This window comes from Notechis scutatus, chromosome 3, assembly GCF_049901735.1.
Source record: "Notechis scutatus isolate UNSWTSFEM ecotype Mainland chromosome 3, rNotScu1.2, whole genome shotgun sequence".
Taxonomy (NCBI): domain Eukaryota; kingdom Metazoa; phylum Chordata; class Lepidosauria; order Squamata; family Elapidae; genus Notechis; species Notechis scutatus.
In genome coordinates this window covers 204,425,811-204,449,913 of record NC_142011.1, presented here as the reverse complement: position 1 = coordinate 204,449,913, position 24,103 = coordinate 204,425,811, and the positions used below count along the sequence as shown (strand labels likewise).

The window sequence follows — 24,103 nt, the reverse complement described above, 5'->3', positions numbered from 1 at the left end:
GACCAGAATAATCTAGGCTAGGGGTCTCTGATCTTGGCAACTTTAAGCCTGGAGGACTTCAACTCCCAGAATTCCCCAGCCAGCAAAGCTTTGGAGAACTTCAACTTGGAAGTCCTGGAGGATTTCAACTTCCCTGCTGGCTGGGGAATTCTGGGAGTTGAAGTCTTCCAGGCTTAAAGTTGCCGAAGTTGGAAACCCCTAACCTAGGTTATCCTTCTTGAGTCTCCTGTGTTCATTTCCCTTTTTTGTGCGTTGTGAAATCCACAGGAGGTTCCTCAAACAAGGTTGCCCGTTTTCATCCAACCTGGTAAACTATGGTTAAAAGTCCCTTTCGTATGTCTGCTTTTTTAGAGTCTCTTTGACCCCAGCCCTGGCTTGGATGCTGTAGAAAACTTTAGAAAAAATGTGTTTTCTTGCTTGGTCCCTTACCTGAAGGGACGGCTGAACCACCTTAGCTCATTGAGACTAATTTTGGTAAGCCGTGTGTGTGAAAACATGTGTGTGTGTGTGTGTGTGTGTTACATATGTGACTATTCATATATATGCTCTACACAAGCCTGTATATAATAAGTAGAGTATGAGTTTATGTCAGGAAAGGGAATAGAGCATCCAAGTAACATTCTGAACGATTGAATGCCCTTTTATATGCTAAAAAAAGTTTTCTTTATTGTTACTTTGGGGGGGAGATTGGGTTGTAATAGGTTATTTTTTTTATTTTATTTTTTTTGAAATGGAAATTTGACTTTATAAAACAGAAACCAATACGGCACGGAAATCTTCTCCTTTAAAAGAGAGTTAACTTTCATAGTGGTGGAAAAACAAACAAACAAACTGTTATATCCTAAGGAGTTAATTTGGTTTGCTGCAGAAAGGACTCAAACAACGAGAAAAATAAATAATGTGCTATAGAACTGCCCCAACGGGTCTCTTAGAAAAGCTATATTTTATAAAAGACTTAACCATCCAATTTCATATGCTGCAGATACACGATCAGTCTCATTGCACTTTTTCAGTAAAGTCCTGTAAATTGGCTTACGGTCAAGAATTTTAAAATGTTTTTTAATATACCATAGTCCTTTGGGCAGAAGGTAAGAAGACTTACAGGTACCTCAAGGTTGAAACACGAGCCTGAAAATGCTGCATTTTGTTCCTTTTTATTTCATAGAGCTTTTGGGCAGGGTAGGGTGGGGTGTCCTTTTGTTAGTTGTTATTGTTATTGGCTACCTAGTTTATCGATTTTTTTTATTGTTGGCTCGGCTGAAGACTTTAGAATTGGTCTCTCTTCGCTAGATACTCTGATCCTTTCTTGGTGTTAGTCCAACGTTGATATCAAGTCTGCCTTGCATTCTAGACTGTTTTTGTTTTTAACACAAATACAATTGAAGAAAAAGGATCCCAAGACGGTAAAACAGGCAATATATGGTCTCTTCTGATATATACATATATACTCGCATGACTGTGGTTTTGCCACGATCGAAATCTGGGCAAAAAGCAAAAGTTTTGATTTCGAAGAATGATTTCTTGACCAAGAATTGATCTAAGTTTCAAACCAGCTGGGAATCAGCCTAGCTGAAAGCTGAGCCACACTCAAAACCAAAAGCTGCGCCATATTTGGAATTCGTATGCAAGCCAATTTGAGCAACCCTTAGTTTGGTTGCTTAAAAATACACTGTGGATCCAATTGTCTTAATGTGGACTTTTGCATTCCCCACATGGAGAAAATAATTTTGGGAAGGCAAGTGGGAGAAAAAGGAGAAGAAAGCTTAAAAGAAAAAAAAAAGACTGTGAAATGCCACATTTATTGTCCTGTTTTTAAGCTTGGGTGAGTCCTTTTTCCATGTTTGTTTTTACAGCTTGCTAGTAAAAATACTTTGCACTACTTCGGCAATAAGATGACAAACTAACCTTCTACTTTGTTTTTCCCCCTTGTGTGTGTGTATATATATATATATACTATAAAGTGCTACTAAAGATTTAGCATAGTGTTCTTTTTTTTACCTCCATACCATTAAGACATTTAACATGCTCAAAATGCTGTAAATCTTGATGAAACATGTGAATGATATTTTATAAAGTTATTTTGTATGGTGTCAATTTTGTTTCTGCCTCATAGTATGTCAATAAATTACTCATACTTACACATTCAAAAGTATTTTTTTGTGCCTCTAACACTAATAATTCAAAGAGCTCAGGATTTGCAGAGTCTTCCCCTACTTACAATCCACAATCTGATGAAAGCCATGTTAATGTTAGTTTGGTTCAGTGGCCCATCATTGGAAAGCAGATTTCTTGCATGTCTCACAATGGTATTCAATAATTTTACCCTTCAGGTATTCCTCAACTTATGACCGTTCATTTAGTGACCATTCAAACTTAAAATGGCACTGAAAATAGTGACTTACAACTGTTCCTCAAACTCACAACCACAGCAGTATCAAAATTTGGGTGCTTGGCAACAGGCCTGTATTTACAACAGTTGCTCATTCTGGAGTCATGCGATCACAATTTGTGACCCTCACAGTTGGCTTCTCACAAATGAGGCAAGCCGGATTCGCTTAATCACCATGATTCATTGAACAACTTAAGTGATCATAACTTTGGGCACAATTCACGTAACAGCCACGATAAATTCTGGTCCCAATTGTAGTCATAATTTGGGGACTACCGGTGTGGTCCAATTAATGTTGCCATAAAAATCTCTCTTTGGCAATAAATGTTTTGTTTACAACGTAGAAGGTAATGAGTTTGCGATCTCAAGAACTTAATTCAGAATAACTGTGTTCACACCACTCATGGTTCGCTTAATTCACATTTTAGTGAATAAATCTGTTTAGGTTGTACTGTATCAGCCCAACCATGAAAACCATGTTATCATTTATCGGGTGGAAACACAACCTAAGTGTGTCCCTTTTTCTGATGGCTGCCTACTTCAGAACTTTAGTTCCTGAACTGGTTGGAAGTGTGCTGTGAGCCACGTAAGTTTAGGTGGAATAGGCTACATAAGTAGGTGTGAACACCTCTATCCTCCATAAATCTATCCAGCCCCTTTTCAAAAAGAAGGCGGCACTGGTAACACGTCTTTTAATTCGAATTTATATTTTTCTATCATTATTTCCCTTTTTAAAGAAAGGGGTTAATTTTACCTTTTCACCGGCTCAGTGCCTACCCCAGAAATGGCACCAGTTTGGTTGGAATGCTCAGTCTTTATCCAGATACGTACACAAATTGACCAAAGCCTCACTTGATGTTTGATAGGTGAAAGAAATGTTAAAAGTGTTTTTGATACCAAAAGTATTTGTCATCTGTTATTCAATGTTGTGCTATATAAATGTCATTTCAAACCATACAAGGATTCACACTTGACTTTTTTTCAAATTTCCCAATATCCATACAAAACTGCAAGTTTTTATTTACATGAGTGTAACATTACTGTACATAGGAACTGATGATATTGAAAATACTTTGTTTTCAACATGGACAATTTGAACGCCAACAGATCCTAGTGTAGCTTATATACAACTATTCATATAAACAATTCGCTTTTAAGAAATCTGAACCCTCTTTACCAACTTACATTGAAAGGAAGGAAAACTTTAATATTGGCATGTAAAAGGAATTTGCCCGCTTTTAGATTTGCCCAATGTGAGCAATGAAGATGATTCTGTATTGAAAATACAGTATTTGCTTAACATGGACACTTGGTATATTAAAAGCAATCATCTATATTTTGTTTATAAGCTGAAGATGAAAAACAAAGATCTGCAAATATGCTCAGTCCCACTTGGAAGTCTTTGCCATAAGTCTTTGCAAGATAATTGTACATAATTTGGCAATTCTAATTCTGAAAGTTGACACTGGTTCAAGGATGTAAGAATTCAGTTGATCATAAGCCATTCAAGAGTGTTCACATTCCATAAAACAAGCTATATTGTCAAGATGCTTCTTCAGCCTCACTTTCCTCCGTTTCCTCCTCCTCTTCCTCCTTTATCTCTTTTCCTTCTTTTTCTTTTTGAAGCATTTTTAGGTATTTGCTTGCCAAGATTTTCTTTGGCACAATATCTAGAAAAGAAAATATTATTTTCATTCATTTCCTAAATGTTTCCAATCACTACAAAAGTAATTCACACTCTGTCTCATCTACTGCAAGGGTTTCCCACTGAACTGTGGAAATAATTCTAGAGTTTGCAGAGTGAGATGGGTGGCATACACATTTGATAAATAAAAACAAATTACAAAATGTTTTTTGAGAATTTTGTGATAGCGACACAATTTGGGCATCCCACTTTTTAGCATTATAGATTTTAGGTTTGGAAGATATATTTTTCGTTATTTTTATTAGAGCCAGATTAAAAAATAATTGTGCACAATTATGACATAAGACAGAAGAAATTGCCAATAGATCCTAACATACCATGAATTCATTTGCAGGATCTACAAGACACTTTTAACTATTTCCAATTCTCAATAGTTTTAACAATAAAGAAACAAAACATTTTATCCCCTAAAATAGGTGTTGTTTTTTTTTAAGAAAAGGGTTGGGATTCTTCCTGCTCAACTCCCATTATTAATAAATAAAAAATATATATATAACCCAAAAGCCTTAACAGTTTTCAAAGACTGACATGGAAAAATTCCACATTCCCCTTTCTCTATTTTAGGGATTATTTCACATCAGTTAGGATATTAGCAAAACAAAGACTGACCTGCCAGGAACTGGAAAGTGTCAGAGTTTTGTACTGCTTGTGACAGGTGAGTATATGTCAGGGTTTTGTGCTCGTTGCCCTGGCCATGCTTGTAAGCGTAAGTAGCTAAATACTGAACAAACAGCTCCTAAAAGGAAAAAAAAATCATGCTTACAGCTCAAACACATCAGAGATCACCACTACTGTTGGCTAATTACTGTTAGCTGGGGAATTCTGGGAGTTAAGTTAGGTCTACAACAACTCACCACAGGACAACTTGCCACAACGCTTGTAACAAGAGTTACACTGATATCGAGGAAATGGTGGAACAGAATCATGAAACAGAAGATGCAAAAGAAGGGACAACATGAAATGTGAATGACCAAAATTTAAATAATCTTGAGATTATTTTAAATAATTGAATTGTTGAATTGTCCCACAGAGAGTCATCCTGTGGAGAGTTGGCCCCGGCAAGTGGTCCCATTCCTGTTGCGGTCCACACGAGAAAAAAAAACCAGTAATAGTTGGAAGGGACCGTGGAGGTCATCTAGTCCAATTCCCTGCTCAAACAGAACAGAATAACAGAATTGGAAGGGGCCTTGGAGGTCTTCTAGTCCTACCCTCTGCTTAGGTAGGAAACGCTACACTATTAAGAACTTAGAACTTTACTGTCCCTTTGAATGTACACTAATCATACATTAGAAAGTTCGTTGCATTTAGTCTCTTCTTAAAAGCCTCCAGTGATGAAGCACCCATAACTTCTGGTGGCAAGGCGTTCCAGTGGTTAATTGTTCTTATAGTCAGGAAATTTCTCCTTAATTCTAGGTTGGATCCCTCCTTGATTAATTTCTATCCATTGCTTCTTGTCTTAAGGCACCAGGGGTCTTCAAACTTGGCAGCTTTAAGACTGGTGGACTTCAACTCCCAGAATTCCTCCTCCAGTCATGTTAGCTCAGGAATTCTGGGAGTTGAAGTCCAGAAGTCTTAAACTTGCCACATTTTGAAGACCCCTGTCTTAAGGGGTCGCCTCAAAGTTTGAGCAATACTGCCCTCCAGATGTGCAGCGGGCCGGAAACCTCCCCCCCAAAGCCGCCACATCTGGACGCTCTTCGCTTCCCCAAGGCTCCCTACCGTGGCCTTGGCGGTGAGGAAGATCGCATCCGGGTTGATGCTCGAGACTTCGGGCGAACTCTTCATTATCACCCGGATCCGCGACAAAGGCAGCGACACCAACCGATTCTCGCCTCCGCCAGAAGCTCCGCTCCACCGCGACGCCATCTTCGTTTACCTCAGAGCTCAGGGAAATACTTCTCTCCCCCCACCTCCTTGAGTTCTTTTGACAGCCCGAAGCGCTCGCCTGGCCTTTCGGGGTTTGTAGTTTCCGCCTGCCGCTGAGCCGCTGCCGCAGGGATGGAAAGAACGACGAATCCCGGAAGCGCGTTGGGAGAATTTAGCCGGGACTAGAACGTTGATTGGGTTTCACGGGGGGGCCAATCGGAGCGCTCTGAAAGGAAGACTACGCGTCCCAGAAGGCAATTCGCTCCAAGAGCAGCGGAGGCGGAGAAGCAGCTATGCCTTGTCTCGTTTAATAAGTCACTTTCGTGACTTATGCCCGCCAAGCTAAAAAAAAAGCCTGACTAATTTTAAAACGAATGCCTGTGGAAATTCTTCGTCATCCATGTCTTGGTTGTCCCAAAGGTACTTTTTTTCCCACTAGACTTTTTTTTTTCTTTGAAGACGTTTCGCTTCTCATCCAAGAAGCTTCTTCAGCTCTGGAGAATCTAATCTTTACAGAGCTGAAAAAGCTTCTTGGATGAGAAGCGAAAACGTCTTCAAAGCAAAACCAGAAAGTCCAGTTGCCTCTTGGAGGGGGAAAAAAAGCACCTTTGGGTTAAAACGAATGCAGTTGTCAGGCGGTTTGAGGAAAAAAATTGCCAGCCGTCTTCCCGCCTCAGCCTTATGGTAGCTCCGTGGGAACAGCTGGCTGTGAGCGATGGGTGTGTAACTCGCGTAACAGACATACAAACAGGCACCTCAGGAGCTTTTGTAACTAAACTAAAGCCATACATTGAGCGGAAAGAGTCAAAGACTCAGGAGAGCGACCGTTCGAATCTTAACGGTTGCCCCCTAACCACCAGCCGTCGCCATAGCGACCATTCAAACTCTTACGTAGGAGCCGGATGCGCATGCGCGTCCCACCCCAGGGAACTCGAAAGCTGGCGGCTGCGCAGTAAAACGGCCCCCCGCCCCCAACTGAAGCGACCGGCAGAGGCGGAGCCATTACGTCGCCCGGGCAGTGGTGGGTGAGCCTCTGGAGCCCCTCAGCGGGCCGGTCGGTCGGGCGAGCGCCGGGGAAGCTGAAGAGGGAGCCGGTGCCGGGGTGGGGAGCAGCCGAGCCTCCTCTTCCCTTGGCTGGGGGTGGGGGTGGGGGGAGGAGAGGCGGGGGAGCTCCGAAGCTACCCCTTCCCGTCCCCCTTCCGGCACCTTCCAGGCGTGTTTGGATTCCAACGCAAAGTTCCTCTGGGGATGATGGGAGTTGTGGTAGCCCAAGCACACTCCAAGGGAGCCAGATCGGGATTAAAAGCCTGGCCTGCGTACGGCTTTGGACCCAGTCTGGACTGAGGCAGCCTGGCGGGGTTTTTCCAGGTGTTTAGGGCCAGGCCAGGATCCAGAGATGATGGAGGCTGAAGTCCAAAACAAACATCTATTGATCGATTTTGCAAATTTAACCTCTTCTCTTTGGACGCTTTGGAGTCGACTCCTTGCTTATTATTGCGGTGTCTTAATGTGTCTCCGTGCCTGACTTGTGCTTTTTTTAACTTCTTTTTTTGCCTTATGCCTTGGCATCTCTTTTAAATGCAGGGAGTCCTCGACTTAACAGTTTGTTTAGCGACTGCGCTAAGTTACCACGGCTCTGAGAAACGTGACTTATGACCAGTCATAAGGTAGCAGTATCCCTAGGTGTCAAAGTCGATTTCATTGAGGGCCACATCAGGGTTGTGTTTGACCTGGGTGGGGTGGGCATGGCCAGCTTGATGTCACTTGTGTTGGGGGCACCTGTGGCGGCCCAAGAGCTCTGCCAGCAAAAACTGACTCCCGGGCTCCGTTTTCGACTGCGACAGCTTCCTGCAACCCTCTGCTAGTGAAAACAGAACTCAGGAGGGCTGCACGTTGTCCTCACAAGTTCTGTTTTCTCTGGCAGAGGCATTGCAGGCCGGTCCTTTGCTGTTTCCAGGATGGCAGATCTAAGCACACCCCTGCCCTAGGGTCACATGATCAAAATTCGGATGCTTGGCAACTGGTTCATGTTTACGATGGTTGCTGTGTCCTATGGGGGTCGTGCAATCTGCTTTTGCCACCTTCTGACCAGCAAAGTCAATGGGGAAGCCAGGCTGACATAACCGGGTTAACTAACTTAACAAATGCAATGATTCACTTAGCAAGTGTGGCAAGAAAAGTCGCAAAATGGGCCAAACTCACTTAACAAATGTTTCACTTAGCAACATAAATTTGGGGCTCAGTTATGGGTGTAACTCAAGGACTACATGTATCCGTGGGTGGACAGATGCCAGTTGGAGGCATTCATTTTGCGGGCCTAACAGTAGGACTTAAAGTAGGGCAGTGCTTTTGGTTTGAGTGGGAAGGAAAAGCATTCACCTACTCCTTCATGAAGTCCATGTTAAATCTTCCCAGAGGCAGTCTCATGTTTATCATTCAGGCCTTTTCATAAGCCTGCTCTGTATCACTTTTCCTCCTCTACCTGTTTCTTGGAAGGTACCTGTTTCTAATTCTGTGTTGTCATTAATGACCAATAATTTATTCAAATTATCATTGAGATTGTCCCAAATGACCAAATAGTATGTGATGACTTGTTTGAAAACAAGGACAATTTGGCAGTTCCCTCTTGGAAAACAACCTATGGATTATTTTTTTGTCTTTGTGCCTTTTATGTTGCAAGTCCTAGTGCAGAACAAAATCAAATCAGAAGTAAATTATTCATCAGAGTAAAACCGCAAGCTGTTAGATTTCTGAAAAAATAAAATAAAGTGTACTTTTCCTCCTGTACCTGTTTCTGTAAGGTTCCTATTTCTAATTCTCTGTTGTCATTAATGACCAAAAAGGTAAAATTTAATATTTAATATAGCTCACTCTTGTAGGTCTGGAACAAACAAGTAACAAACCACTTCTCTGTTATGAAGAAAACTACTTGGTTATGAAATAATAGACAATACTTGTAGCTCGGGTTTTAGATTTTGGCAGTGGTTTGCTCTCCAAGCTTGTTTCAATTTAGGTTCTGAACTTTTGGCTACCAGACTAGAGTGATGTTAGCTTTACCTAGTCTAGTTATGAAACATTTAGAAACTAAATTGAAACAAGGTTGGAGAGCAAACCACTGCCAGAACTACATGGTTATAACTACACGAATCCACCAAAAGTTCAGCTGAACTCAAGGATATTTTTATATTTTAAACCGAGTTTAAAAGAACATGGACACCGATGAAATTGATAAATGCTTGATTACATGTGAATTTACAGTTGGGCAGTAAAATTGGTGGCAATCCAGTATATATGTAAATTTACTCCATTTATACTCATTGAATTTAATAAGGAGTATTAGCCTGCAAACTGCTTTTATTAGCTTGCTGGGAAAGGTATGGGAGGAACAGAGAATGACAATTTTCTGTTGAGCACAAAAGGGAAGATATAAATTTAGATACTGCCTGGCACATTAGGAAGAGATAACTTCATTTTTCTTCCCCTAATTTCATCATTCCCGCACATGAATACCCACATACGTTTTCTGCATAGCTCCAGGTTGTTACAGATTGCATGTAGAAAATTACATGAAAAAACACCAGAGGTTTACTAGATGCTTCATTTTAGTCATGTTTTTTATTTTATTTTTTTTAGTAACAAAAATGATTTGTAGGTAAGGCTGTATTCATGAAGTAACATGCATTGATTCATCTTACCTGCTAACTAAAATATGATTAGCTGATTTGTGGGTCTGTGTTATGTGAATCCAGTCAGTGAACTTGTTTGGTATTTGTTTCCAAACAAGGCAATTCATTTAATTCACTAATCATGATTTAATGCTGTGTGGATCAGCATTTATATATTACCAATCAAGTTGTGCTCTTTCGTTTTCTAGTCACTTTTCTGAATAGTCCATATTCTGCAACTTAAGGAGGAATATTATTTATTAGCTATTGGTGTACATTAATATGGAAGATGGAAGCTTAGATGCACCATCACATGGCATTTTATTAATATAAATATTTATGATATATTCCAGCCTCATAAAATCCTATCTCACATGAGAGAGCAACTTTCAAAGCTTGGATTTCTCCACATTTATTTATTATATTTGTTTGCCATCCATCTCACCATGCGATGAGATATTAAGTTAATATCTGAATGAGAAAGAATTCCTAGTATTTCCAGTAAACCAAAGCTCACTTTGCTTACTGCAAGCTTTGGTCTACAGTTTTCTTTAATTTGCCTACATATATCATAATGAAATGATGTCCATCCAATGTATTTCACGAGATCAGTTTTAAGAGGTATGAGATTAAAAAGTGACAGTGCAAATCTATGTCCTCTATGGATGATCTAGGAATGTTTTTGGTCCAGTCCCATTTACACTTTAAGGTGTTCTCATTATGGAGCCTTTGGTTCTCCGATGGGGTGAAATTGCTGAAAATAGGAGCATATCCTTGGATTGATGTTAACAAATGGTCACGTCGTTATAGCAATAGCACTTAGACTTATATACCTCTTTACAGTGCTTTATGGCCCTCTCTGAGCAGTTTACAGAGTCAGCCTCTTGCCCCCAACAGTCTGAGTCCTCATTTTACCAACCTCTGAAGGATGGAAGGCTGAGTCAACCTTGAGCCCTGTCAGGGATCAAACTTCTGGCTTTGGGCAGAAATAGCCTGCAATACTGCATTCTGACCACTGTGTCACCAGGGCTGTTATGAGATTAGCCATGTTTGAATTTAGAATACTGAGTTCAGTTCATCCTTATAAGATACTTGATTGTGTTTTTTTCTTTCCCATCCGCTATTCTTATATTGTGTCTTTCACATTGGCCTGTTTAGAAAAACCTGGATCTTTCTTTCTTTTTTTTTTTTTTGAAGTAACTAAACTTTTTGCTCAACTCTGAGGAATCTTTTTCCAAGTTTGCAGTCTTTCTGCTGAAGAGCAAAAGTATTTCAGTAAATAATACCAATATAACACAATAAAGTAAGAGCTTAGTTAACCATGACGCATCCTATCCTTCTCTGTTCCAATGGGACTAAGACTCGAATGCTGCCTACTGCTTAAGAAAATTCGAGGTTTTTATGATTTTATATAATAGGTCTAATGTTTCAGAAAGGCATCACTCGTAAAATGAATACTTCTTAAGTAGAGCAATTTCCCCTTCTATGTTTTATTAAGTTTTATTTCTTCTGTGTTTTATCATGTTTGCATTAGCGTACGTAAGTTGCAAAATGAGCTTTCCAGACTACATGCAGTGTGCGGAAGATCATCAAACTTTACTAGTTGTGGTCCAGCCAGATGGGATTGTTCCCGAAGAGAGCTTTTTTAAGATCTACAAACGAATCTCAACAGTGAGTCAGATCAATGTCCGTGACTCTCAGCGAGTTCTTTATATCCGCTACAGACATCATTACCCACCAGAAAACAACGAATGGGGAGATTTTCAGACGCATCGTAAAGTTGTGGGATTAATAACCATCACGGATTGTTCCTCTGGAAAAGACTGGCCTCAAACTTTTGAAAAATTCCACCTTCAAAAAGAAATTTATGGCTCAACCCTTTATGATTCCCGACTGTTTGTCTTTGGACTTCAGGGAGAAATTGCAGAGCAAACTCGTACGGATGTGGCATTTTATCCTAGTTATGATGAATGTGAAAACGTGGAAAAGAGAATAGAAGACTTCATTGAGTCTCTCTTCATTGTATTGGAGTCGAAACGTCTTGACAGAGCTATCGATAAATCTGGAGATAAGATCCCACTTCTGTGTGTTCCTTTTGAAAAAAAAGATTTTGTTGGCCTGGATACAGACAGTAGGTAAGTAGATTCAGTTTATATACAGATCTTCTAAAAAATATTTGCACCCAGGTATGGAGATGAGAAAAGACTATTCCTGAAAGAAATGGTGTAATTTTTAAAGCAAAGAATTTATAATATTCATATGCTACCAGTAATAAATTAAAGTTTTCCAACATTTTTGGTGTGTTCATTATCAGATTACATTTACTTACATTTATATCCTCCTGCAATCATCCACCCTTGACAATCTACATGATATAGCAAAAAGTGAAAACATGAATCATAAAACCCCAAACCGAAATCACATTGTAACCTAAAATAAAATTACCTAATAATCAGACAAAAAAAATGGATAAATGATGATGTACTGATGGAATATTTGTAGTTCAAAGTTGAACTGTGGGGTCCTTGGTGCTCTTTGAGCTTGGTTTGTTTTGTTGCAGACGTTTCATGACTCAACTAGGTAACATCGGTGCTGATTTCTAATGGAAAAAAGAATATATGTAGCAAATGTTGAACTGTGGAGTCCTTGATGCCCTCTGAGCTTGGTAATTTATTCGTTTTTTTGTTTATTAAATTGATATGCCATCCATCTCACTATCATGTGACTCTTAGCAGGCTCTTTTTGCTTGCCTGTTTCATCTCCTTACAGGCACCGATGATATTACCTTATCAGGTAATGAAATGTCAGCAAGTAATGTTGGTAAGCAAACCACGAAGCTCAGATAATACCAAAGATTATTTTTAACATCTTTCTGAAAACAAAAGGAGGAGGCTATTGTGGGAGGCTATTCCAGTGCTCTCTGGAATAGCACCCTCTGACTTCAGCTCCGTTCATTTTTTGGGGAAATGTGAGAAAATACAAATAAGGTCCAACTCCAATTGAAATAGGGAGTCTTGCAGGGACCCAGGTGCCAACCCCCGCCCAACACTTTCTGGGTCAAAACCTTCATTTAAAAATCGTTCCCAGAAACCCATGCAGGGGACGGAGAATAGATGATCCCAGCATAAGATGCCAGTAAGCATGCAGGCCACTGTATTCTAGACCCCAATTATAGTTTGTGAAGCAATCTTGTGCAGAATCATTGTATTCTAACCAGGTGGTAATATACAATAATGGCCAAAATTGTGGAAACCTTTTGGGAAAAGTATTTTTATGCCATCACTACCAAACAGGGAGATCTTGGTCTCATCACTCCAAATAACACTGTCCCATTGTTCCTCTGTCCAGATAACATAGGTTTTAGCCCAGTTTAGTCTTTTCAATCATAGTTTGAGAGATAAAAGTGGCTTTTTTCATGGAATTCTAGATTGTAGGCTAAATTCCTGCAGTCTGGGCTGAACAGTCCTTGCACTCAACTTCAATTGCATTGCACCATTTCATCTTGTATACACCCAGATGATTGTCTTCTGTCGCGTAGGCACAGTCTCTTAATTCTTCTATCATTGCTTGCTGTTGTGCACCTGTTCCTGCCTTTACCAGTGTGGTTTTGTAGTGATTGAGTCTCCTTATACCTCTTCAAAAATTTAGAAATGCCACCTTTGGTTAGGTTTCCACCTGTTTTTCTTCTAATTTCTTTATAACTGTAGCCTTGTTCACTTAATAATACTATTTTACATCGCTTTTTGGGTGACCAGTCAACTCTTTGCACCGTTGCTTTAATTTTATTACGCTTTACAAGCTCACTAAATGAAAGAACACAAAAAAACCCAACCAACTTGATAGCAATCACATAACACACTGACAAACGTCCTCCTCTCAGTTTCAACACATAACATAAATGACTGTGATCTGATTGGCTCATTGCCAAAACAAGATGACACCTGATTGGCTCTCTAAACACTCATGCTCATGGGCTACAATCAGATGAAGCATGAAATATGAGTTGCCCGGAATTGCTTAGATGAGACTGTTGGCCATACAAAGTGAAATTATTTTTATCTTATGGAAAATTGAGAGCCCAGCCGAATATTGTGTCGTGTGATACAAGAATTGAAGGACAAGAGAAGGAACGCTCAGTTTGAAAAGAGGCTTCGGGGTCATGATTCTTAATTTTGCTTGTGAGGCTTTGGTGAGGGACTTTGTTAAAGTGTTTTGAAAATTTATATATATAAAAGCAAAAGACCACTCACGCATCATCACAAAATCTCCAGAACTGTAAAGCCTACAAACTTAAAATTTGGCACCTATGTTCCTCTTGGCTTCTAGGTGCTCACTAAGAAAGGATTTTTCAAAATGACCATCAGAGCCTTAGTATTTCCTATATTATTATTAACACGCTCTGATGCTAAGGAATTCTACTCCCGACCTGAAAAGAAATGTGTTCCAAATGCAAAACACAAGCAGAGGAGTTTCAGTTTCACAGCACCAAGCAGCTTTAGTACAGAACAGTTGAGCTGAGCCATGCCCAGGCTTCTTGCTGTCTCCTTGCTTACACAACAAATATTGTTTCAGTTTCCAAACAGCCCTCAACTCTCTCAGATACTGACAGGGCGGTAGCCAGATGAATACCGATAGATGCTGGTAGGCAGAGGTGGAATCCCCCCCCCGCATTTTCCTCCCCCCAAATTAAGCCCGATCACATAGTTTTGTAGCGAAGCATGGGTATCCAGCTAGTTCAGTTATATGATGTCTTACTACATCACACCATACACATGTTTAATGATTTATTTTAAGTCGAAAAATTATCAGAGAAAAAGGACTTGCTTGAAGAATACAGCGGCAGTATAAACACATTCTTTTTGCTATTCTCCAAATAAATGCTTTCATTTGTGGATAGATTAACATTTCAGAAACTCATCTCTTTTCATTTACAGTACAATTTAATTTGTGCTTGTTTGCCAAGAAGCGATTCTTATCATCAACATGGAATGATTTAAGTAAAGCAATTTAAATTATTTCAGTGAGCAAAAAAAGAGGATTATTTAAATAATTTAAGTAATTTGTAGCTTTTGAATGAGGATATAAATTTATAGTTGGGGACTCACGTGAAATTAACATGCTTAAAACCAGATTATTTAATGCTCTTACTCAGCAATTCAAAGCTAGTTCAATATCCTTTTATGTGCAGTGGCTGATTAATATATTGCGGAAATACATTTTGATGATAGTAGGAGAGACTATAATTATTTTGTATCAGAATATTGATATTGAATAATGCATATTATGGTGATACATGCAGACAGTTAAAGCTCTCCAGCTCCAAAAGTAATGATATTTGTTTAATTGGAATATGTGAAATATGTGAAAATTATTCCCATATTACCAAGGATTTGCAATCTATAATTGAATGCTTTATATAAGTAGGATGAGAAGCATCCTTTGATACATTTATAACATTAAATGTGATTAAAATCTTATGTATACAAGTGAGTATTAAATCTACACAGTTTGCAATGACCTGGGTCAGTCGTAATGTTAAACCATAATATAATTTGGCATTTTCTAACGTGCTTTCCCATCCTCTCTATTTTGATTACCTTGATGGGTTTCTTTCTTCTTTGACTGGTTGCCCATTACACTAAGGCAAAAATAAATTTGCATGATTTTGAGCATAAATGTCCTTGATATCACGAATACATCCTTCTCTGCACAAAAGGATATTATGTAAGTGTTCTGTGTTTGCTTAAATTTAGTAGTCTTGTATGGATTCAGTTTGTTTCTATTTAGTATACTGCTATGCAACAAAGAGCAAGCAGCTTTTGAGAGCTTATTTTAAAGACCGAATGCTTACTTAACTTCTGTAGAGTAGATCTAACCACTGAGAAAAGTTGGAGCTGAGACTGTTGTGATAGAAATAGAAATAAATAATAGTATTTATGCACATAGCTGTAGTATCTATAGCTATGTGCAACTATGCATTCTTTCTCCCTCAGTGTGTAACACTGGATAAATTGTCTGTTTTAATCCAAGAAGTTAATAGACTTTAAGACACTGTATTTCTTTTTTTCTTATTATAAAGTTTTATTATTTTTTAAGACAAACAAAACATAAAAACATCCAGCCATCTTCCATATATATACATACAGTGTGTCGGTTGGTTTACAAATTGTTTTGTGCTTCCACTTCGTAGTCTTCAATTACAATTACATTGTACATATTCTCATATTGTCAATCAAATATTTCTAAATACATTAATATCATTATTAATCAATCATTTTGACTATACTATTATTCATTCATGTTTTACAAGATAATCCATATTTTATTTAATTCGATTTGTGACCATTCATATTGTCATCTCAGATCTATCCTACAATCATTTTGTAGATATAATAAAAAAATACATTTTTAAGACACTGTATTTCTATGCAGAATTTCCTTTTAAAATATTTTGAATTCTAACAGTTCTCTTTTCAATAAGTGTGTACATGTGCATATGCCCGTCTATTTATTTATTTAGCTCTGTACTTCGAATTTGAGAACAATACAGTATACACTAAAGCAGCTCTCAGGATTGTGCAGTTTCCTTCTGTTTGGTTTAAAATGTTGCTGATAGTTGTGTGCACGCTGTATGCTTCTAAGTATTTTCATCCCTTTGAATCCAGAAACCTAGTGTTTATGCTTGCAGTTCTGGCTCAGAAACTCAGAATTTAAAGCTGAGTCCATCTCTACAAAAATTCTGAAATGTATGCTTTCTGACCAATACTCTTTTCTTTCTCACTTCAAAGGTACGTTCCTATTGATGATACTGCCCTGAATACAAACAATAATAAAGCTAGTTTTGTGAGGATTTCACACTAGGTCTCATCTCTCCAACAGTATTATTCCATACTTCCAAAATAAACTTTTTGAAATCAGTGGGGATTTTGAGAGCAGTGTTATGATATGATTGATATTGTTGTGTGCTTCATTTTTAAAGCATTTCTTGGCCTCCCACTGTCCATGGTGCTGAAGTAGAACACTCTTCAACAGGCCGCTTTTTCATTTCTGTTGAGAGGGCTTAGAACAGATTGCACGTTTTTTTGGTGAATGTACTCTATTTTCATTCATGGATAAATCATCATAGACAATTCTACAAGATTGCTTCCAGATTAGATTAAATGAACTAGCAATAGCTTTAATTGTGTTTCTAAAGAAAAGTGAAGGTGGGGATTTAGTTCATTTCTAGGAAGCACGAACACTCAAAAGATGCAATGTAGTTTATGCTCAGCAACAGTGTGAAAACTGAGTTTGTTACCAATATTTCATTGTCAGTACCAACATTCTCGATTAGGAATCTTTACTCTGGCTCTTCCTTTCTTAATTACTGTAACAGAAATTAGGTATTTTTTCTATTTTCCATGATATAAAAGGGCTGGACTAAAAAAAAAAAAAAAGCACTGAGGCACTGATCATAGCAGCACAAGAACAAGCACTAAGCTTCAGATCCATCAGGGTCTATCACACTAGACAGGACCCAAAGTATAGGCTGTGCAAAGTGGCCTCAGAGACAGCCCAATACATAATGACAGGGTGTAAGATGCAAGCAGGAACAGTATACACTGAATGGCACAACCAAGAAACTGGTATGGTGTACAGGAGCATCTGTCCAGAATATGGACTAGACCTAAGTCTAGATGGGAGATCCTACAAAACATTGTAGGGAATAACTATGGAGATTCTCCAGTCATCCAAGTCATGGTTGTCCCAAAGGTGCTTTTTCAAAAGGCAAGTGGACCTTCTTGTTTTTCCCTTGAAGTTCCGAACTGATCTGAACTGAAGAAGTTTAGAATAGAATAGAATAGAATAGAATAGAATAGAATAGAATAGAATAGAATAGAATAGAATAGAATAACAGAGTTGGAAGGGACCTTGGAGGTCTTCTAGTCCAACTCCCTATACCATTTCAGACAAATGTTGTCCAATCTCTTCTTTAAAACTTCCAGTATTGGAGAATTCACAACTTCTGGAAGCAAGTTGTTCCACTGGTTAATTTTTTTCACTGTCAAGGAAATTCCTCCTTAGTTCTGGGTTGCTTCTCTCCTTGATTAGTTTCCATGCATTGCTTCTTGTGTTGCCTTCAAGTGCTTTGGAGAATAGCTTGACCCCCCCTTTGTGGCAACCCCTGAGATATCGGAACACTGCCATCATGTCACCCCTAGTCCTTCTTTTCTTGGATGAGAAGCAAAATGTCTTCAAGGGAAAAAACCAAGTCCAGTTGCCTTTTGAAAAAGCACCTTTGGGATTGTGGGGAATAAGAAAGCTAGGATCCTATGGGATTTCCAGATCCAGGCAGACAGGCAGATAATGGCCAATCAACCGGCATCGTAATAGATAAAGACCAGAAGACATAGTGATAGAAGCAGCAGTATTAAGTGACAGTGGAATCAGGAAGAAGGAGTATGAGAAGCTGGAGAAATACCAGGGCCTGAAGAACTAGAGCAGATGTGGAAAAGCAAGGCCAAAGGGGTTCCAATGGTGGTAGGAGCATTCTGGGCTTTGCCTTCTAAGCAGGGAGAGTGGCTCCAACAGAAATGACATCCAGGCCTGAGGTTCTGTTGGAGGATCTGAGATTGAAGAAAACACATACCATCCGTTAAGGGTGAGAAGGGAATTATTTTTTTATCTATCTTTTATAAGATGACATACTAATCACTAATATTGTTGGAAACACAATGTGATACAGCACCAGTCGTTGCTTTTGAGACTCCACATCACGATCAAAAATAATCGAACAACATCTCCAGGACATGATTGAATACAATATGTTATTAAATAAACTTTGTTAGATCTGTCTATATGTGGCTATTCAATTTTTTTCGATTCCTGTATGTCTCTAATTTTGTTTTGTTCCTTCCTTTCTCGTTTCTTGCTTTTTTTTCCTCCCATACTGCCCTGTGAGTGTGTTTTTGGGTCTCAAAAGGTAGGCCTTTGATCACATTGTATTGTTTTAAACTAGCTAGTTTCTGTATGCTGCCTTCTTATTTTGCCATCACTGAATAATGTAATGTTGCATTTGTGTGTCTTTCTATAATATGACAATTTTATTTACATGACAACGGATTGCTGCTGCCTGAATTTCCATTGTGGTTTTCATTCTTTTGGCATTTGGCAACTGTTTTTGACAGTACTTTTTTGTCACTTATTTGCCTTGTTGAGTTGGAGATTCAAATGTAGTAAAGCAATGTATCTTTTGATACTTGCTGGTTTTGCATTTATTTTGTTTCCCGTTTTCAAATTTTACAACAAATTTAAGTTTCTGCTTGGTCACTTTCAAACTGAAAAGATTACTTCAGCTTAGAGTAAATATTGCTGGCTTTCTGATGCCTGAGCAACGTTACAGCTGTCAGTCATTTAGCTAAGCATGTTATATCTTACCTTGAATTTAGTGGGCATTTTGTTTTGTAATTTTTGATACACAAATCTTCACTAATTCATTTTTGCATGCATTTTTTTCTTTGTGAATCTTTGACGATGTGATGACGTTGAATGACTTCCCGATTGTTCAGTTTAATACTTATCTCTCACTCCAGTTGATGGAATGATGGATACATATTAAAAAATTCTGGCTATTGTAAAAGATCACACCAGTCCATTAAGGAAATTGCTGCATTTGACTTTGTGTTTATACTTCTATGTATGGAGAACAATTTCATATCCCTTGCAGGGTACAAAATGCACTATCATACTTGGCTGCTTCAGATATAATGCCAAACAATGGGAGTTAATTTCTGGCTTGCATTTGCCTTCACCTTTTTCCATTCTATTGATTTTTTTTTTTTTCATGGTAAGCTTATGTATAGCAAGCTACTAACTGTGTCAGTAATGCAGGAGATCAATAGCCCACAGCCGATTCAGAAGCGTTTTTTCATACATAGAAGATGAAGCATCAGATAAAATCACGGCCCTGAATATTGGGTCATTGGTTTGTCTAGACCAGGGCTGTCCAACCTTGGCCCCTTGAAGCCTGGCGGACTTCAACTCCCAGAATTCCCCAGCCAGCTTTGCTGGCTGGGGAATTCTGGGAGTTGAAGTCCGCCAGGCTTCAAGGGGCCAAGGTTGGACAGCCCTGGTCTAGAAGTTCAGATACTGCTTCCATAAAAAAGAGCTGTTCACAGGATTGGCTTTGCATGTATTTAGGAGATATACTTTCATGAATGGTAAATAATTTCCAAATAAATCCCTGTTACTGATTGGATATTTTATTTCGACCTGCATTTTTTATAATTTGGTGGGATTTTGGCTTCTCTTTCTCATCTGGGTAAAAGAAATTCTTCAAAATAATTGAAGTCTGTGCTTTCTTTGTTTTCAATTTATTGGGTTTTGTTCCAGCCTGTTCACTCTCATCCTGTGCTATGGGTGAACAGGCATCCTTGTCCCGTATTCTTTTAGGGTAGGCATAACACAACTCATAATTTTCTTGAAAAACATTGGAAATCATGACCAAAATGTGGTTTCTAATTCTGGCTTGATATGGAAGAAGAGTCATGTTGGTGTAGTGGTTAAGGTGCTGGCCCAGAAACCAGGAAACTGTGAAGTTCTACCCCTGATTTGAAAGTCGGATGGGTGGCTTTGAGTTTAATTCCTCTCTTTCAGCCCAACTCACATCAAAAAGTTATTGTGGGGAAAATAGAGAAAAGAGTCTTATGTACATTCGCTGCCTTCAGTTATTTATGAAATAATAAATGCAGGAGAAAAATAATCTAATAAATCAAAGAAGAAACTAGAAGTGTAAGGCTCACTTGCATAATTGCCAACTACCGTTTTGTCATCTGGACCCAGCTGATTTCTTATCATTGCATGTTTTTCTAGTTCTGTGTTTATTCTGCCTTGAACAAGAATTCGTTCACCCTATGTGCTTTTTATATACCCTCAATTATCTGCTCCTCTTTATTTAATGCTTATTCAGATAAAATCCTTTTTTTTTTTTACAGTCCATGCTTTTTGGTCTTGGATTTTATTATATTATTATAATTATATAATATAATATATACGTTTAAACCATCCTTCAGCTGGAGTTGTCCGTATCAAAATGTGTGTGTGTGTGTGTTTGTGTGTATATTTATTTTTCACCTTCAATTTTACATTGAAGAGGAATTGCTTGATTAATGTGCTATAATGTCATTTTTGATTGCTAGAGACCATGTAGATACACCTATCTGTAATCTTTCTAATCTTATCTGTGGTGCACTCATAACGATGGTAACTCCGTCCACCTGCCTTTCTATGGGTCGGAATAACAAAACAAACAGGATGATGAGGAAAGAGGAAAAAAATAGGATATTCAATCCCAGTTCTCATTCTAGATGGGTTATCCTCTGAGGAGAAAGGCAGGATAAAAATTAAGACAACAGCAACAACTAAGTTGAAAAGAAACATTTCTGGGAAAGATTCTGCTACACGGAGCTCGTTTTTTAGCTGAGCAGATGGAATCTCAGCTTAGCATTGATACTCAGCTATAACTGAAGAGTTTTAAGAAGGTCCCTAGTGTAATTTGATTCATTCAGGCATACGTCTGATTTTTTAAAAAATTAAGATTTACTTTATATATATCTACTATGTGGTGGTAACTTAATTTCTGTCTGAATGGCTTGGAGTTGTAAAATGATCAGATTTGCCAAGGACACTATTAATGGAGCTTTATAACTACAGAACTGAAAAGTATATCGTTTTCTTTCTTTGAGCAGCAGAAACTAATAATAATATACCACCGACAAGAAGAATTTGCTGACCCGACTTAATTCACTAAAGTTTTTAGTGAAAGTATTCTTTATCTTAGTTATCTTCTTAACAGATTATAATGCATGCAACATTCATTTTTTTCTTTTAGCTCAAAATTCCATTAAGAGAGAAATAAGAATGACAATAACAACTGAGCTATTAAGACAAGAAATGAAAGGAAGTTTCTGAAGCAATATATATTTAATCAAACCATTCAACCGTTTAATAAGAGTTAGTCTGTTTTGACTAGTGACAGATCTGCAAGGATTCAAGAGTTCTTTCTCCGATCTTTTGATCTGCTTTCACCTGCAGATATTGGGAATCTGAAGATAATAATAATATGAAAATGTGTCTTAAAAGTAATCTAAAATACAGCCCTATAAAGAAACCACCTTTCTTTTGCTAGTTAAAAAAACCTACCAAAAACATATTTAGCATTTTAAAACTTAACGGCATTTCTTACTGCTGAACACGACAGACAAGCTGATGAAGTATGAGCATATGCAAATTTAAAAAAAATGAAAATGTGTTTTGTATCTTGTACTACTGTATATTGGTTTTTGTAAAAGGCAAGTGTATCCAGCATGATTGCCTTTGTAAACTAAAAGGAGATAGAAATATTTGCTTTATATTTATCTATATATATAAAAGCGAAATATCACTCAAGCATCATCACAAAATCTCCAGGACTGTAAAGCCTACAAACTTGAAATTTGTAAAACCTACAAACTTGAAATGTTCCTCTTGGCTTCTAGGTGCTCACTAAGAAAGATTTTTCAAAATGACCATCAGAGCATTAGTATTTTGTATATTATTATTAACATGCTCTGATGCTAAGGAGTTCTACTCCCCACCTGAAAATAAATCTGTTTCAAATGCAAAACACAAGCAGAGGAGAGGAGTTTCAGTTTTAGTTTCACAGCACCAAGCAGCTTTAGTACAGAACAATTGAGCTAAGCCATGCCCAGGCTCCTTGCTATCTCCTTGCTCACATAGCAAATACTGTTTCAGTTTCCAAACAGCCCTCAACTCTCACACACTGTCAGATGGATACTGGTAAGCAGAGGCAGAATTTTTTCCCCCTTATTTTCCTCCCCAAAAACTAAACCCAACCACATAGTTTTGTAGCAAAGCACGGGTATCAAGCTATTTTGAACATGTAAGAAGCCACAGTAAATCTTGATGATAAAAATTATGTTACATTATGTTGTGTTCCATTCTGTTAATGTATCTTTATGTCATAATTGTCAGTTTCTGAAATTAAAGTTTATAGGAACAAGAGTTTTAGTAATCTGTAGGTATATTTATCTATAAACTACTAAAACTCTTGTTCCTATAAACTTTAATTGAGCAAAATAGTACATCATAGGACAACATTTGCAGAATGCATTAAAAATTCACGACCCACGATTCCGTGGAATTGAAATTTGGCAAATTCTATAAAAAATGTATGACATAAGCCTTATCATAAAGAAGTTTATGACATGAAAAGTGTTATAAACATTTCCTGTCCTGACATCTCACCGCGCTCTATGCAGTTCAATGTGGGCTAAACAGTTTATGACATAATACAGAATGTCATAAACATTTTTAGTGCTGAAGTTTGCCTGTGCTACATACACACTTCAACGTGGGCTGAACACTTTACAACATAATACAAAATGTCATAAACATTTCCTCTGCCGATATTTCATTGTGCTAGATCAACCTGGGTTATTTTCAAGGCAGATACATCTCTGAACATATCACAACTTCTCCAGGGAATATAGTATATTAAAAGCTCTGTCATTCTTGAACACCTTGAGGAATCTGGTAAGGAAATATTTCTGAAAGGAAAACCCAGTGGCTCACATTTGTCCCAAAGGTGCCTGTGATAAATATAATTAATCCATTTGGGGTACAATATTTTATTCTACTTTGTTCACATGCTAGATAAATGCAATAAAACTGCAATGTTATTGTATGAGTGTAGATATAGTTACTTTTCTCTCATATTTTTGCAATATTTCTGTGTTAGTGATTTCCCCCGCAACCCATAAAAACTTGTAATATGAATTGTCAATGGAAGTCGGTAATAAAATTGAAATTTCAAACAGGACAATCATTCTAGTGAGAGGAAATCAAATGTGCCATAAAATGTGTAATGAACCTATTCATAAAGATAATTAGTTTTTTTAGAAAATAATTTTTCTCATTTATAGGCAAATAACACCGTCAAGTTTGTAGAAATTATCTTGCCATTTTCAAATGCCTCACATAATCTGAAGATGTGGAATTAAGTTTTAGCTCATAATCGAATGATACAACATCGTATGAATCATTTAAATACTGACAGTTCATGAAAGAGGCTTTCCCTAAGAATGACATGTCATTGGCCGCTCTCAAAAGATTGCAAACATTAAGCTGTTTTGCCCTTAGAAGGTGTAATAAAAAAAAAAATCAATATGGAACATCTACCTGCTACCAAGCTTGGAATTCATATTGAGTCCATCCTAAATTATTTTAAGTTGCTCTTCCTAGTCTTTATATGATACTTGTGTTTGCCAAACTTACTGTGTTCCTTAATGAGTTAATAAAAAGAAAAGGTTCACCCAATTCTATGGCTAAAAAGGTATATGTTGAACTTTTAGACAAATGTGCTGAGAAAACCATTGATAGTATTCTGCGTTCATGCCGCAGGTTTATTTCCAAGGATACAAAATCTTTATTTTCTGATGT

General features: G+C 37.9%; 2 protein-coding genes across 7 annotated transcripts in view; one reads left to right on the top strand and one right to left on the bottom strand.

Annotated features, from left to right (window-relative positions):
- Nucleotides 1-714: 714 nt before the first annotated feature.
- CHRAC1 (chromatin accessibility complex subunit 1) lies at nucleotides 715-6,837 on the bottom strand. The gene is made up of 3 exons (XM_026683817.2): nucleotides 5,814-6,837; nucleotides 4,704-4,830; nucleotides 715-4,059 (listed from the first exon to the last, which is right to left on the bottom strand). Exons 1-3 carry the CDS (start codon nucleotides 5,958-5,960, stop codon nucleotides 3,932-3,934), a joined length of 402 nt encoding a protein of 133 aa, XP_026539602.1. The 5' UTR covers nucleotides 5,961-6,837; the 3' UTR covers nucleotides 715-3,931.
- A 112-nt stretch (nucleotides 6,838-6,949) lies between these two features.
- The window catches only part of TRAPPC9 (trafficking protein particle complex subunit 9), a 315,827-nt gene continuing 298,673 nt past the window's right edge, over nucleotides 6,950-24,103 (top strand). Inside the window, exons 1-3 of one of the 6 annotated variants that reach the window (XM_087962252.1) lie at nucleotides 6,950-6,981; nucleotides 11,160-11,760; nucleotides 18,567-18,587. In XM_087962252.1, the coding sequence (XP_087818378.1) occupies nucleotides 11,177-11,760; nucleotides 18,567-18,587 (605 nt within the window). In that variant the 5' untranslated portion in view covers nucleotides 6,950-6,981; nucleotides 11,160-11,176. Of the gene's footprint in view, nucleotides 7,019-11,146; nucleotides 11,761-18,566; nucleotides 18,588-24,103 lie in introns of those variants that run through there. The other 5 variants (XM_087962253.1, XM_087962254.1, XM_087962255.1 and 2 more) reach the window with 5 other exon arrangements.